Source organism: Nematostella vectensis, chromosome 3 (genome assembly GCF_932526225.1).
Source record: "Nematostella vectensis chromosome 3, jaNemVect1.1, whole genome shotgun sequence".
Classification (NCBI taxonomy): domain Eukaryota; kingdom Metazoa; phylum Cnidaria; class Anthozoa; order Actiniaria; family Edwardsiidae; genus Nematostella; species Nematostella vectensis.
The window spans coordinates 10,783,204-10,798,668 of NC_064036.1; the positions used below are offsets into that span (position 1 = coordinate 10,783,204).

At 40.9% G+C, this 15,465-nt stretch overlaps 2 protein-coding genes, 1 long non-coding RNA gene and 1 pseudogene across 7 annotated transcripts in view; 2 read left to right on the forward strand and 2 right to left on the reverse strand.

Annotated features, from left to right (window-relative positions):
* Nucleotides 1-8,498, forward strand: part of LOC5506165 (protocadherin Fat 4-like) — a 74,346-nt gene extending 65,848 nt beyond the window's left edge. For all 3 annotated transcript variants that reach the window (XM_048724529.1, XM_048724530.1, XM_048724531.1), the window contains 6 exons: nucleotides 5,818-6,012; nucleotides 6,471-6,524; nucleotides 6,652-6,723; nucleotides 7,023-7,100; nucleotides 7,776-7,830; nucleotides 8,148-8,498. In XM_048724529.1, coding sequence (XP_048580486.1) covers nucleotides 5,818-6,012; nucleotides 6,471-6,524; nucleotides 6,652-6,723; nucleotides 7,023-7,100; nucleotides 7,776-7,830; nucleotides 8,148-8,288 — 595 coding nt within the window. In that variant the 3' untranslated portion in view covers nucleotides 8,289-8,498. The remainder of the gene's footprint in view (nucleotides 1-5,817; nucleotides 6,013-6,470; nucleotides 6,525-6,651; nucleotides 6,724-7,022; nucleotides 7,101-7,775; nucleotides 7,831-8,147) is intronic.
* LOC116613994 lies at nucleotides 3-2,158 on the forward strand (annotated as a pseudogene).
* LOC116613995 lies at nucleotides 1,012-5,822 on the reverse strand. Of its 2 annotated transcripts, XR_007307159.1 has the most exons (3): nucleotides 5,215-5,822; nucleotides 2,316-3,900; nucleotides 1,012-1,743 (listed from the first exon to the last, which is right to left on the reverse strand). It is a non-coding gene; the product is annotated as an uncharacterized LOC116613995 (long non-coding RNA). The 2 variants fall into 2 exon arrangements; XR_004294305.2 differs by lacking the exon at nucleotides 2,316-3,900.
* A 314-nt stretch (nucleotides 8,499-8,812) lies between the features above and the next one.
* On the reverse strand, nucleotides 8,813-14,717 carry LOC116618237 (adenosine receptor A3-like). 2 transcript variants are annotated; one of them, XM_048725015.1, is made up of 3 exons: nucleotides 14,066-14,717; nucleotides 13,306-13,418; nucleotides 8,813-10,200 (listed from the first exon to the last, which is right to left on the reverse strand). In XM_048725015.1, the coding sequence occupies exon 3, from the start codon at nucleotides 10,161-10,163 to the stop codon at nucleotides 9,117-9,119; it is 1,047 nt and encodes a 348-aa protein (XP_048580972.1). In that variant the 5' UTR covers nucleotides 10,164-10,200; nucleotides 13,306-13,418; nucleotides 14,066-14,717; the 3' UTR covers nucleotides 8,813-9,116. The 2 variants fall into 2 exon arrangements, with proteins under 2 accessions (XP_048580972.1, XP_048580971.1); XM_048725014.1 differs by lacking the exon at nucleotides 14,066-14,717 and having other exon boundaries at nucleotides 13,306-14,049.
* Nucleotides 14,718-15,465: the final 748 nt, after the last annotated feature.

Here is a 15,465-nt window from a genome sequence, read left to right on the forward strand (position 1 = left end):
TGTCAACTCACAACTGCTAATTCATAATGTTGTTAACATGAACTCTAAAGAGAAACAAAAGATGAGTTAATTTTTTCATATAAATCATGAACAAATTAAGATTTTCTATCAACGTCTGGAACTCAAGAATAATAAAACAAGACAAAACAAGAATAATCAAACAACCGAAATCGACAGTGCTAAAAAACGTATGCGCATGCGCAAGCTTCTGGACGAGCGAGACCTCGGAACAACAACATTTTCTTTTAAAATGGCGGCAGGTTTTGAAATTTTGCCGGCACCTGTTGGTTTTTCCTAAATGCTAAGAAATTGAATGCAAACCTAAGGCTATAATTTTTAATATCGATTCTCCATCGACATAGGTGTCTGTCATCTTTTGTACAGTAGGGTTTTAAGGCTGTACAGTTATCGAAAACGACGACACAATTCGCGTTACACAAGATGATTGTTTCCGTGCGTCTGATGTTTGTTATGCTGTGTACTGCAACGGATGGAGCACCGAAAACGAAATCCTGCTTGTTTCACAAAAAGACGAGGTCGGGTGAGCAGTGTAAGGGGGATATGAGGCAAGTTACACTCGCTATTAGGGGAACTTTCGCGCAATTTTCCGCGAGCGAAGAAGAAATATGGGCATGCAGTCGCCACTGGATGCGTGCGGAAAGAGAAGCGAATAGCTTCTGCTCCTGCCCACTACCATCTCACTCGAAAGGGCTCGATAGTCAAGCCATACCGAGCCGGCTCTTTAATATCTTCGACCGCATTGGTGAAATTTTCCAAACTTTCGTCCAGGAATTCGTTGGTGTAACAACTGCAGAAGAAGCGCTTATATAAAATTCAGAGATGAGCATGACTTCCTTCCACCCACTAAGGTATTTTTTACGCATGATATCTTATTTTGTTAATGGTTTAAAAAAATAATCATATGGGATTCAGGGGAAAAAAGTCAAACAATGGGATAAATTGCACAATATAAACATTAATTGCTTGGTATATTTTGATATATTAGCAATGTTATTTTTTTTTTATACTTTACAGAGACCAAAAAGCAAACACACTGAGAACAGACTACCCCTAACAAGTATTGATGGCAACCAGGTAAGATTATTTTGTGTGGTTTACAGAACCCATGAAACGGAAGTAAGGTGATCAAAATTGAACAAAGAAATTCAATATTAAAAATAAGCATTGTTCAAATTTGTTTCACAGGGTAATAAAGGCCCTACTCAATAATAATTTTATCAGCAAGACCTTAGATGCACGATTTTTGTAGGGGGCACAAACCTAAAATTTTAGCAAGAAGGGTGTCCTGGGTTTATCACATTGAGATTCATACCAAGTGAAATGTTTCTAAAACAATATTTTAGGGTTTGAACCAGAGTAGCATCCTACCAGGTTTATCTCAAGAAATAAAAGATATTTCTTCATCAGGTATGTAAGTGATACACACAGAAAACAAACAAACATTTCATTATAAGTAATCAAAATAATGCTTAAAATAATAGCTTTTTACACACTAACTAATTCTTCACATATACAATTGTGTCTATAGGCCTTTCTTTCCAAGAATCAGTCGCTAAGTGTCAGCAAGCTATGTCTAGATACTATAATAGCAGCTGCGATGACCCCCTCTATGATCCTGTGGCTATGAAAAGCTTTGCTAATAAGCATGCACCTGGACTGTTTGACCAGGTTCTGTCCGCCATCACTCGTGAGGATGCAAGAGTCTCTTCAAATAGAACAGCACTACAAGAACAGAGAACGGTCTCGCTGTTACATATTCTTGCATACTTTAGGTGGGTAAAATATGAAATCAAGGTCAGACATTGTTGCAGCATACAAGGAAAGTTACCAATGTCAGACAATTTTGTATATCACATCCCCTACAACATATTGACAATTTCTTAAGATTGTTACAAATGAGATAAAAAAAAATGATAATAATTTTGAGTGAATTAAATGGCAAATTAACTGTATTTCACAGATCACAGAAGACATGTGTCCTGCAAAAAGAAAATGGTGTGCATTCCAGCATATCAGGAATGTCACTACATGGTTTGGCGGCAGGATCTTCAATAGGATACTCAGTGAACCCAAGGACAGTCCAAAACGAAAAAAACAAAAATGGTACAGGACCATCACCAATACACTGAAGAGATAATAAAAAATGCTGAAGCTAAAAGTATGACAACAGACAGTTTAAATTATGAAATAGGGCGGAAATTATACTTTCTCCCCTCAAATTTCAGGCTGGCTGGTTGGTTATAAATTTTCTAGATGATTACCATAACATCCATACTAAAAGAGCACCCACAGACCTTAGGAAGACCAAGGTGGCACACATGGCAACTTCAATGATAGATGTTCACAGGAATATAGCAGCCCCAAATGCAAATGGTGTGAGCCCACATCGGCCAGTTTTTGTGAACATCAAAGGTGTACAAACTCTGTGCCTTGGAGGTGCCGACAACAACACTGTTAATGTGTACATTCTGCATGGCCTACAACAAATTAGAAATCACTTCATCGACCAGCTACCAGCAACAATGAGAGATTTCAACCCAGGAACCATTCAGAGTTTTGCACAGGATTTTAGGTAATTTTGCAACGCATGGGTAGCCTACAGAATATTCAAATGTTCACTTTTTGGGATAAAAGATATTGTAAAGAAACATTTATATTAAAAAAAGCAACTGTACTGTACTTAGCCTAACAAAGTGGTCTTAATTTTAATTATAAAGAGTATTTTCATTTATTCATACTCAGGGTATACAGCCAACCTAACAACACAGACTTGGAAAGCCTTAAGACATGTGAATTACTGGAGGAGCGAGAGCAAGATCTCAAAAGTATGAAAAAATACAAGGAATCCCTTGACTATGTACTCCAAAAATACCCATCTCTGAGATCTTACCTCTCCAAGTATCTTATCCCATTCCCTGCTGATTGGCCAGGATGGTATTACCCAAAGAAACTGATTGCAAACGCACGTCATAGTGACGTCCACTACCTGAACTTCATTCCGGAGCAAGGCCAGTTCCATGTCCACCTAAAGGCTGTCCAAGATGTGACTTTTATCTTCAATCACTTCTTTGCAAAGCTTTATTCTCATCTGTTTGAAGGCGATCTTCCTAAGAAGCCAAGTCTACCAGTCCTCCATTCTTGTCACTGCTGCACTTATGGGCTGGGCAATGATCAGAGACAAACTTCTTCAAAAGTTTAGTCTATGTAAATCACCTGAATTTGTCTCCCTTTTGTATCTACGTGATTGTGACTACCAGAAAAACAACCTCCCTGCATATTGGCATCTGAAAGAATCCTGGCTTTACCTCCTGGTTGAAAAAAAAGTTGAGATTTGGCATTCCATTCTAAGGGCCAAGACATACAGTCACTTTGATGCCAAGAGTATTGAGAAGGTTGCCAAGACCATTGCCACCAGGGGATTTATGGCAAACTTTTACGGAGCATTTGGAGGCTTATACCACAGAGGGTCAAGCAAACAGGACTACTGGCTGATGGCAGGAAAAACAGAAGAGTTACTCCTCAAGACATTCAGTGAAGTCACTAAAAACATCACTAAAGTCACTGCTGTGAGTATACCGTCAAACATATAATATCCAACTTATGCTAAGGCTTCATACGATGTTGTTGTCTTGTTTTATTAGCATTGCAGTTGGTTAAACGTCACAGTGCAAAGCATTCAAGGCTAACTATATTACTATTTCCTTTCAGCTTCCTAGAGAATACTGCCAGAATGGAAATGCCAGGGGATACCAGCAATACTTTCTCCCTACCTTCAACTGCACTGTTGACACCAAGTGTTTTCCTCTAGGGTATAATCTTGAAAGACAGACCTCTGGACTTGAACCTATCCTAACCTTCGGTGCGATGTCAAAACCTGTTCTGTAAATAATGACATTAACTATGTACGTTTAGCCTGCTATCACACCCATCACCAAACCTGTTTACCGTCTAACCATACATGTCCAATCTGTCAAGAATCACTTCAAGAAATTGTAAAGATCAAGGTCAAGAAATTTAATGAAAGTCTCATTAGGGACACAACAAACCAGGGGGGTGATTCTGATGATGAGTGTCGTGCTGCAGAGGAAGATGAGTTAGAGCCGCCAACAGTTTCTTCAGTTGACGTCCAAGACCCTAAGAGCTACTACACCTCAAACATCTGGAATAAGCATGTCAACCAAGTCTGCTCTTCTTACACTAACATTCCGATCCCAAAGTACACAAATTTCAATGCCACAGTTCCTCTTCCTAATCAAACAGCACCACAAGAAACCCCTCCTGTAAACATCAATACTATCATCAATGGATTAACTGTCACACCAGAGTCTGTAAACTACCTCACTGTCTGGAAATTCCCTTACCATCTCTCACAGTCTACAATAAATGGAAGATTTGGAAGTAATGCCTGCACTTACATTGCCCTATCTTTTGCAAAACTGTTTTTTTTTTTCTTCAAAGGAAATTCCTATCCCTTCTTCACCATTGAGTGCAACAATGGTCTACCCTGTTGTTGCTTCACTGCTGATTGGCAACAGCTATTATGATCAAATTTCACAAGGATCAGGCCAATTGTATGGTGTAAAAGAGGCAACACAGCAAATAACAGCTGCAGGAGGACTTGGGAGAACACAACTTTCCCCTGAAATGGCAGTGACTCTTAATGAGGACCCCACGGCTTGAGCATCACATAGACATTGCCAGGAGTAGTACGAATACTGCCTGCATCTTCATTATAAATGGGAGAACAGTTGCATTTTAACAATATACAATACTATTTGACAGTCATCTCCATGGCCCAACAGGCTCTTTTCTAGCATGGCACCGGTAAATAGGACCAAGCAAATGCTGGAATGGTTCAAACGCATCAACAATATAAGCCACAGCCTTGGATCTGTCACTTGCGTTACCTTCCTTTAGGTTCAATCAATCAATATTTACTTAATTCCCGTCTCTCGCAGGATATTGCAGATGGTGTCATATAAGTTGTTTGGAAAAAATATGCCGTAAAGCGGGATAAGTTTACTTAGGTTTGATCCGAACGTACATTTTAAACAAGAAAGTCGCTAATAATGTAGTTTGCCTGTTGCTTCCAGGCTCATTTGAGAACCGTTTGAAAGTGGGAGAGTTTGGATTATTAAGGAAAGGTTTACTTTAGTACCTTTGAAATAAAACATCGATGATTACAACACTTACCTCGTTTGTTGCCATTTCAGAACATGGTCATCTATGAAAAGTACAGCGACAAACTTTCGTTCCATCGAAAGCAAGGAGGTCGTTTCCCTGGTCCAGAAATCTCCCGCCAGTTGAATAATATTTTATTATTTGTAGACAATAAGTTAAAAAGTCAAAACTCAAGATGCAGGTCGCACAAAAAAGTCTAGTTTAGCAAAAATAATGCAGAATTGGCACGCTGTAAACCGGTACTGTTTGTCGCACTTCTAGAACCGCGTGTGCAGCGAAAAGTTGTTTGTTTGCATCAGATTCCGCGCATGCGCATACGTTATTCAGCACTGTCACCGAAATCAGGATCAAAACCTTAAACAGACTCTGTCAGCCGCCATTTTGTCATCATAGCAAAGTAGCAAGTGAGAAAAAGCATTTTTATCGGCTGATTTGAGGAAGCCAATGCTTATTTTCGATTGAATTTGATGAATAAAGTAATAAACTTTGTGTGTTTACATGGTTATTTCGAGATTTTATCACAATATGTGCAACGAAAGCAATAACAAAGGTTTGGCTGACAAGGGCTCTTAAAGAATCAACCGACTTAAAGGAGAGTTTTATCTTGCCTGACAGGACGATCAGCAAGTACAGCGCGCAGCTGGAGACTTTGTACGCCAAGTGGAAAATCAAGGCGGTCAAGGTGCCAGCAAACGACAGCGGTAGCAGCCAAGCGCTTAGCAACGCCGAGCTGGCGCTGATCATACTCGGCGCGGTGATAGGACTGGCACTACTCATCGGACTATGCTTCGCTATCAAGACGCGCTGCACGTGAGTAACACCTGATTGGAACAAGTGGCTTTCCACTTAGACGTGCTGCAAGTGGGTAGCACATGATTAAATGATATTGCTTCTTGGTTAGACGCGCTGCACGTGAGTAACACGTGAATGGAACAAGTGGCTTTCCACTTAGACGTGCTGCAAGTGGGTAGCACATGATTAAAGGATATTGCTTCTTGGTTAGACGCGCAGCACGTGAGTAACACGTGATTGGAACAAGTGGCTTTTTACTTAGACGTGCTGCAAGTGTGTAGAACATGATTAAAGGATATTGCTTCTTGGTTAGACGCGCTGCACGTGAGTATCACGTGATTGGAACAAGTGGCTTTTTACTTAGACATGCTGCACTTAGATGACACGACTGAAACGATTACGGTATCAGAGCACTGCCCATAAATGACGCGTGGCTATAAACGGCCAAATACTCAAACGCCTTTGTGTTTATACAGATATAAGAAAGAAGAGATGTACAACGAGCCACCCACGAGTCGATCCAAGCGCAGGTCAGTCCATATAGCTAATAGCTAATCCATCCCCGTTTGGAATAGTTGATGTCACTTTGTTGTTAACCATATATGTGGAAGGGATGATTATAGTGCCAAAAATGATTGTGTAATATGCCCTTTGTAGTGCCCGCGCTGGTTCATGGTCTTACTATGATGACGCCATCACTAACGAAAGAGGAGGCGTGGCTGCTGTTAGGTCAGTGACATCTGTCAACTGCATTCACGAATTGATTGATGAGGATGAAATAGAAGGCGTAAAGGCGTGGCCTCTTATTGACATATATAATTATCATGGGATCTGGATAAGTTCCAACAGCTCGGCGACTGTACTAATCCCAAAAATCAAAAATCATTTTAAAAACTTTATTTTTTGTTGTTTATTCCTTGTAAAAACTTTATTTTGAGTTCTTAGACGGCAGGGCGAAAGGGGCGGCGCTAGCATCATTGAACTACATCTTTTGATAGGAATGAAAATGTTATCCGCCTATTTCCCAGGATGCATCCCGACAGGGACAGCTCGTTTAACAGCGGCGCCTTCGCCAATTCAGGGTACCTCCTGTCCAAGAAAAGACTGTAAGTCGCCACATCTTTGGTGACCACGCACACTCGCCACATAGGCAGGCCCTTTTCGAACCTTGGATAAAAACCATACACCGTATTGGAAACATCACCAGAAACGCTTGGCTTATGATAAACGTTATTGTGGTTTCAAAGTTGTCATATTACAGTCGAGCAAAGCTGGCTGTAGGCACCGTGGATAGAAAGCCTTTTAAGTTTAGAAGTGTGCACCAAGACAAGAAAGCTCAAAACACATGTGTACGGCACATACCCGTACAACACTTAAGGTTGGTTCTCACTTGGACGTAAGCGCAAGCGGAACGCACATAGTTTTCCGATTCCCACTAGAACATAAGCGCAAGAGAACGCAACTGCGTGATTCTCTTTCGCTTATGTTTGACCGATTCACACTTGTGTTGCGCTTCCGTTTGCGCTTACGCTTGCGTCCTAGTCAGAACCAACCTTAATAGCGTCGCTCTGTGGTGTTTCTGCCTCTCTCCACTGGGTTCCGGGGTTCTGTGATCTGTGGTCATACATGAGCCAATGGCGGCTGCCTAAGACGCTTTCAGGCACCTTTTGTGTCTTCGACACGACTACCTTCATCCACGGTCCCATAATATTATGGATATCTAGCATTCCAGCTACAGGATCTCGTGACCAGGTCCCTTCTTCAAATTGTTTATCTTGTAGGAGTCAGAATGTTGACGATAAGATCTGGAGCGAAGGGGATTTTTATCTGTCTCAGGTGAGAAGTATTTAACGCTAAATATTTGATTGAGAATAAGAGCCAGCAGCATAATGATAGTTATTTAGGTAATTGGCATGTCCCTAAAAATCTGAGCTAGGGATTATTCGAAAGCTCATTTCAAGTTCCTTTATTGACGAGGGTGGGAAGCCTGTGGTACAATTGTATAATTTAAATTTTATTCGATGTATTAGTTTATCTTTTTAATCGTATTCACTGCCATGTTGTTTGTGTCCTCTATTTATCATCCCAATAATCATCATCGTTGTCATCATCACATCATTATCGCCACTGACAGATCTGTGACTCATTCCCAGGACTCAAAGATGGACTCGTACCTGAATGACGATGGCGAGTCGGAGCATGGGGCGGACGGGAGTGACGTCAGCCAGCCCAGCACTTCACGCAGCCCCAAGCATGTTGCCTTGACAACCGACGGACCAATCACAAGGGTTTAAGCACTATACACCCTTCTGCATGTTATTTATTTGTAGTATGAATTTTTTTAAGAAGAACAATAATATAGTTCGAGAGGTAATATTGCTATGTGAATGTGCATCGGTCATTTGTGAGAAAGCATGGATTATTTATTGATATGTTATCATCATGGCGACTATCTTCTAGATGTTTAAATCTTAAATGTTATTAAATGTCCTGTCTTGCTAAAATCTTATCTAGAATCAACACCACACCCTTGATTTTGTCCGCCCTATCCAATCCATGGCATAAAGATTCAAATATCGATAATGGCACAATACACCCTATTTCCATCGATCCAAATATAAGCTACAATTACTCTCCAAAGCCCCCTCTCCCCCTTTCGTTCTGGGCAATATTTCTATATTCCTTCGACTGCTTTATGTTTCTTAGCTCCCTCCCCCACCCCCTTTCTCGTCCCTCCCAATCCCCACCCCACCCCCCCCCCCCCCCCCCGCAACTGTCGACTCAGTCTATACAGGAATGACTTGGTGAATGACCATACATCAAGTTGTTGTGGTTACGTTCTTCTCCGCACGCTACACGTTTACTAAAGATCGATACATATATGAAAGCGGCCACCCCTTGGAATGTGTCGCTCATATCTTGCAAGGAAAATTTTGGAAAAGCTACTGTCGAAAAAAGTGAACACACCTCTCCCTTTTACCACAAAAATTGTTATTAGTGTACATAGTGTGTTTCGGTATAAAGAGCAATAGAGCCCTTGTTTTAGTTTAACCAATATATCGAGACTTCGGGGAGTGGCTGTTTAACTCAGAGGTGCCACTGCGATCGACTTTTGACCTCTGTTATAACGATGTCTCCCTTTCGACGATCTCCCTCGATTTTGACTGACTCGACGACGAACTCTTGTAGCGCGAGCTCAGCAGGCGATACGACTCGATAAACGCCTGTCTCTTTCGATGAACAAACAGCGAGAGTGTCTTGGAGAACTTAGGTATCCTTATGGAATACACAATCGGGTTGACGTACGAATTGCTGTAATGTAGCAACTTACTGAAGTAGAAGCCGTTAGGCGCCACCTCCATCTTCCCGTCATGGAAGAAGACCACGATGTTCAGGATGTAGAAAGGCACCCACGTGACAACGAATACGAGCGTGACGATGCACAATGTTGTCAGCAGTATGTCCTGGTCCACGCGCCTGCGCACATCCTCCTTCTCCACCTCGTTGCCATAGCGACTGACACTTGATTGACGCGAGTGTTTGCCTCCATGCGGCATTTTGACCTTCAGGCGCAGCCAGATGAGCGCGTACGCGATGCAGATCACAGTCAGCGAGGAGAAGATGAAAAAGATGACCAAGTAGAAGAAGACTTTGATCAGTAACACCTGGTACGCAAACAGGTAATAGAACAACGATATCGTGGCGGACAGAGCCCAGGTGAGTCCAACCAAACTGTAGTACAGCTGATCGGAGGCGACGCGGTGTTTGAGAGGCCATAGAACCGCGAAGAGTCGTTCAATCGCGATCACAGTCAGGGCAAATATCGACGCAAAGACGGAGAAAATATCCACTGCCATGTATGTGAAGAACACGTGCGAGGGCGTGGCCTCGCCATTCCTCCAGTAAAAGACGAGGGTGCAGAGGTAGAGGGGCAAAGTGACCACGCCCACCATCAGGTCAGCACACGCCAGGGAGATAAGGAAGTAGTTGGCTCGCGACCGAAGCAGTTTTTTCCTCGTGAAGACTGCAATAGTGATTGAGTTTCCTATAGTGATGGCGATGGCGATTAGGCCGAACGCTGAACACCAAAGAATCAAGTCCACTAGCGTCATTCTCGCGTCACGCAGTCCAGCGCTGTCAGGACGCGTCACGTTAGCGCTCGCTGGCATCTCCCTCGCAGCGGACGGGTGCTTTGTTATTCCGCTCCTGCGAATTCACAAAACAGCACGGAGTTTTTTACCGTTCTAAGACTTCTCGAAGGGGATGGACGCTTAGGTCGTTATACCACGCCTGAAAATCTATAAAGTTAAATGAGTTTCTTATTGTCGTGACACTCTGACGCTGACTTATAACCTCAAGCGAACAGACGCTTAAACCGCGCCGTAAATTCATAATGTAGGTTTGGCCTCGGGGTCGAACTAATATAGCGATGGCCCTCTTTGATCAAACGTTTGCACAAATGTCTGGTCTAAAGTGGATAAACAGACAATCTATATGCATTTGTCTGTTAATGTAGTGGCAAAACACCGATATAATTATACATCGTAGCAATGTCGTGAAAAAAAAATTTACGGTTTGTATAGATATAATATAGATAGTGGAGTATGGCGAAACTCCACCCATTCGATAGATCGAGTCAGCTTCAAAATACTTCTCAAATTACTTGTAGGTTAACCTAGAAACCAAGAGATAAGTCTTCCTTATTACGCCAGGGTTTTTTTTTTTTTCAACAAATCATCATTCTCTAAGCTGTAGTATTCATAGACAAATTCGATTATTCCTTCCATTCTACCTTTTTCACCAGCAACAAGTCTAGTCGATGATACTGCCTGTATCATGCGCGTAGTGTCTGTTTCTAAATTGCTTTTTGTCGGAGAGTCCAACACTTTGACAAAAGACGATGTGCATTTAGATTCAGTCGGTGATAAGCCGGTCGTGTTGCCCTCCTTGGTACTAAAAGCTCGAGAATCTTCTGATTACGAGACAAGTGCGGGGCAAGTGTGTGCAATCAAACAGCACTATGGTGTGATAATGACAATCATAACGAGTTGTCCGAGTTACGAGGCGAGCTCTGGACTAACAAAAGCGTTTCTTAGTAACAAGAGAAAGGTCTACATTTGAGTGCCACTTTTTGCTCTATAAATCTTAAATGTTCTTAAACAACTCCCGTAAAACCAACATTACTACCATGTCATCAGCGTAAGGCTTGGAAACATATATCGGTAAGTATACGTGAATGGAACTAGACTCTCCTTTTTTAAAAATACCATTAAAAAAACATTCTATTTCATCTTAGTGTGGAATCAGAGGCTCACTTGCCTGTCGTTCCCTTCGTTGTGAAGTTAGACATTTGTGTGCAATCTCATACGCTGCCAACTCATCGCCAACGTTATATATCCCCGGTAATCCCCTTCAACGGTTCAATTCTCTAACCACATCGCTTGGACCGTGTTGACAAATTCTTGCATAATTTGGGTTCAGGAAAAAGTCCCTGGAATTCTCATAATCAGTAACACGAAACGCTGGTTTGTCAACTCCGTAGATTAATGGTAGACTTGATTTTAAAGCGCGTATTTTTTTTTAGATTTGTTACGGCGTCACCGGACTCTCTTCATAAGAGAAGTACCGGTGGCAAAAGGGTAGCATGTGTGTGTTCTAAGTGCTAGTTACGCAAGTAAGCAGCGATGACATGGCCTAGATAGCTCTAGATGGCGGTCGCTGTGTCTCTAAAACTACAGATGAATCACAACTGTCACTAGCGCGGCGAATATCACATCTTCCGCAGGCCTCTTCCCTTTCATGACACAACATATGCATTAATTCTCCCCTAAGCATCCGGGATTATCAAAATGGTAGCTAAGAGCAAACTGAATGTGTTTCACTTAGTTCGCAGTATTTAGGATATTTTTTTAAGTATCAAAGTCTATCTAGGGAAAGAGGTCGAGATGGTTAGATAAACATGGTTGGATTTTTCCGTCATTGATAACAGGTTGATATTATTTTAGCTCGGGTAACAGTAGCTTGATAGAAAATTCCGTTTATGTAGCAAATCGACCCTTCGGATGTAAAGACAATGCGTCGGAAAACAAAAGCTAAAAAACGGCAGAAAGTTATAATCAAAACCCTGCATCAGCCTGTGTAGGAAATTAATAGATTTTTATCGTGTTTGGCCTCGCGCGCAAACCCTCGAACCGAACGCCATACTACAGGGTCTAGGGGGGCAAAAGACCAGCCGGTCTCTTGTGAGACAAAATTATCTACTTGCTGCGCCTCCTACTAATTAAATACTGTGCGTCTGATGAATACCATTGGTCGCTATCTAAATGTCTCTCAATTTTTTCTTCTATTCTCATCTTAAAACATGGGAAATGGAAGTCACTGTTCAGAAACCACCTACGCATACTCAACGGCTGCTCAATCTTAATTTACGGCAAGTCTGCTTTCTCAATTCGAAGAATCGTGTCAAAATTTTAAAGTTTGCTGATGTCCCTAATTATCTTCACAGTCTTGGTGATTTCCCTCATTTCACGCTTATTTGTACTCTATAGTTTATCATTTGATTCCAAGCAAAAAAAAAGTCGAATTATTTTGTCCCACAAGATGCTATCTCTGTAATTTTTTTGTCTATTATTTTCTAAATGTATATTATCTAAAATTGAGCTTAAAAACTGAGATGGATTGAGAGCCAAAATGTCGTCATGCATATGTCGGGCAATGGACAGAGAAAATCAACCGTGTCATAGAAAATTATATCCAGAATAAATAAGTAAGCGAAATGATTGCAGAAAGACGTACTTTCCCTCGCTATTCTAAGTTAATTAAAGCACCGCTCTCAAAACGCAAACTTTTTTTTTATTAGAAGAAGCGTTTGGTTTAAAACAAAAAAATATCAGAAACTTTGCTGTAGATTAGCTTTTTAGTTGATAAAAATTGCTAGTCTTCTGGCTCTAGTACAGATAATTCATCAAAATTGTGTTAATTACAAAGCACACAAATTTATGCGCGTTGTGTGCGAGGTTTTCCCGTTTCTTTTTAGAGTTTTCATTATTGCCATTTTATTAGTCAGAAGATTTCGTGTTTTGATTTAGTGTTTAATTTATTGTTCTGTTAAAAGTTTAAAAGTTCTATTTTTAAACAGAAACACAATGCAAACGATCCAACTAAAACATTTTCGTGTCAATAGAAATATTATGGCGGTGTATTTTCTTTTCTTTTTCGGTTAAATTCGGGGTTTCACAAAACTTACAGAGTTTTGATTCGAAGCACTTACATGACCTTTATCTAAACTTTTTTGTGTTTTATTTTTCTCACCTTATTTAGACTTAATTTCTTGCTTCTTGTTTCTTCAAAAATCATCCAGGTCCTTTCCTTTACTGGCTGATGGTTTACATGAGTTCGAAGAGCAGCTCAAGCTTTGATGCTCACTGTGTTGAAAGTAGATGACACAATCTTAAGATTTCGACAAGCCAGATAAAAACCCTAAAGCTATAAAAGAGAGAGAAGGATATCACCTTGCCTTATGAAATTAAAAGCACTAAATCCACAAAAAATAAGCTTGCATTAGATATGCTTATTTTGCTTTCTTGATCGATGACAGTTTTCGCACATCCGTGTTACAACAAATAAACGGTTCTTTGGCAAGGCGAAGGCTCAAATCAATCAAGACAGGTGCCTTTAATTTGGAAATTTTGATAGTGATATGAATTGCTATCTTTCACTGGGAAATTGGGCTCCAGTCATCGTATAATTGAAGGATGTGCCAAAATCTGAAATTTGGATTTGCACAACTTAGAACTCAATTCGGCGAATTTGGGAAATGCTTATTAGCACTGTCATGGTATGTTAAAAGAAATATCAAGAAGTAATTGTTTTTGGTAATCCTATAAAGTTGCTCAGACAGGAAAACCGCTTTGTCTTTGGACAAATCAGTTCTCAAATGAGATCTAAAATGTAAGTACTTAAAGTATTCGAACATCACTCCTTTTATAAAATCCTGTATTTTATTTCGATCAGAAAAAAGAATCCTCTTGTTTGAAAAAGGGCAGTTGCTCAAAAGTCTATCTCAACTTACCTAATAGATGGCTTCCCAGACATATTAAAAACCCGGTTATCATATTTAAAAACTGATAAAGCAGTAAGTATATTTATCCAAAAAACTATTTTCTTTTTGCAGATTTGTGTTGCACATGTGTACCGGCCTCATTTCAAGGTTACACTCGAGAATCCATGTGTCGTAACCCCCAGTGACTCACGGGTAACGCATGAATGGTCGATTCCTGGTATTTGAAAACCATGGAAAACCATGTGTTGAATGTCTAAACTTTTATACCCTGGAATTGTTTTTATTTACGCTGATATGCTCATTTATTTGATACCCATGGAGCAATTCTCCTAGTGCACTATTTTATAGACCAGTAGACATTGCGGGCTCAGGACCTCTCATCAACCTGATTTGATATGAATTAAAAACGTATTCAGAACTGGTTCGAGCTGGTGTAGTAAGAATGGATGTAATCTAAGTGAATTTCTGGGCCACGGTTTATAGAAATGTCCATAAATATTGTAACATCAATCGGAGGATCATGTCCTGGGATTGCTAGTGATGTTTAGCCATGTTTTGATGTCTTGGTGACGGAACGCGTCGATCGGTGAAATCCTGATGGCGCAAAGCGCAATAAGACTGGCAGAGGCTTGAAAACAGTGCAAAAACCCCAAACTGGTATTGGTTTGGGCGTTTCGGCGAAGACGAATCCATTTAATTGATTGAGAGATTTTCATGAGAGACAGTACCGATCATACACAAAATTAAACACAGAGCAAAAAAACATCGTTGCCGCCATGATCGGCGCCTGCGCAACAATATTCGAGTATATAGGGTAGAAATACAGAAAAATTACTTGATGAAAAAGACAATACAAGTTACTGAGTCAGCAGTAAGGCTCGGGTAAGAGTGAAATATAGGAGATTTGCCATTTGAGTAAGCTAGGAGTCCACTGTAAATGATTTCAGAACGCCGCCAAGTCGAAGAACTCAACCTCCGGTGCAAAAGAATCCTTGAGATTCGCCCTCATAACAGAGAATGTTTTTTTTTTTTTGTTTGGGGGGGGGGGGGGGGGGGAGGAAAGTGCGGAATCCGAAGGTGCGAAATGCCTTTGCAGTATCTCAACGGGACGTTTATTGTCAGATTTGGCTTCATACCAGAGTGATCTAGCTTATGCTTTATAGTTTTGTCTACAAATAACACGTCTATTGAGAACCGAAAGTGGACCTTCGGCCGTTGTGGGGGGTATGGGCCTGGCATGGTAAAATATGGCCAGTAGTTAAACGTATATAAAAGATCACGGGGATTTCGAGCTATCCGGACTGGATGAAAATGATTAGGTCCAAATGTTTATCTGTACTTTACCATCGACCTCTCAGTTGCCAAAGAAAGCGGGTGAGAGAGCATCTAGTACCTTAAGCCTAATAAAG

Excerpts from the sequence above, each read along its gene's own strand:
- LOC116618237 (XM_048725015.1), bottom strand. The coding sequence starts at position 10,163 with ATGCCAGCGAGCGCTAACGTGACGCGTCCTGACAGCGCTGGACTGCGT.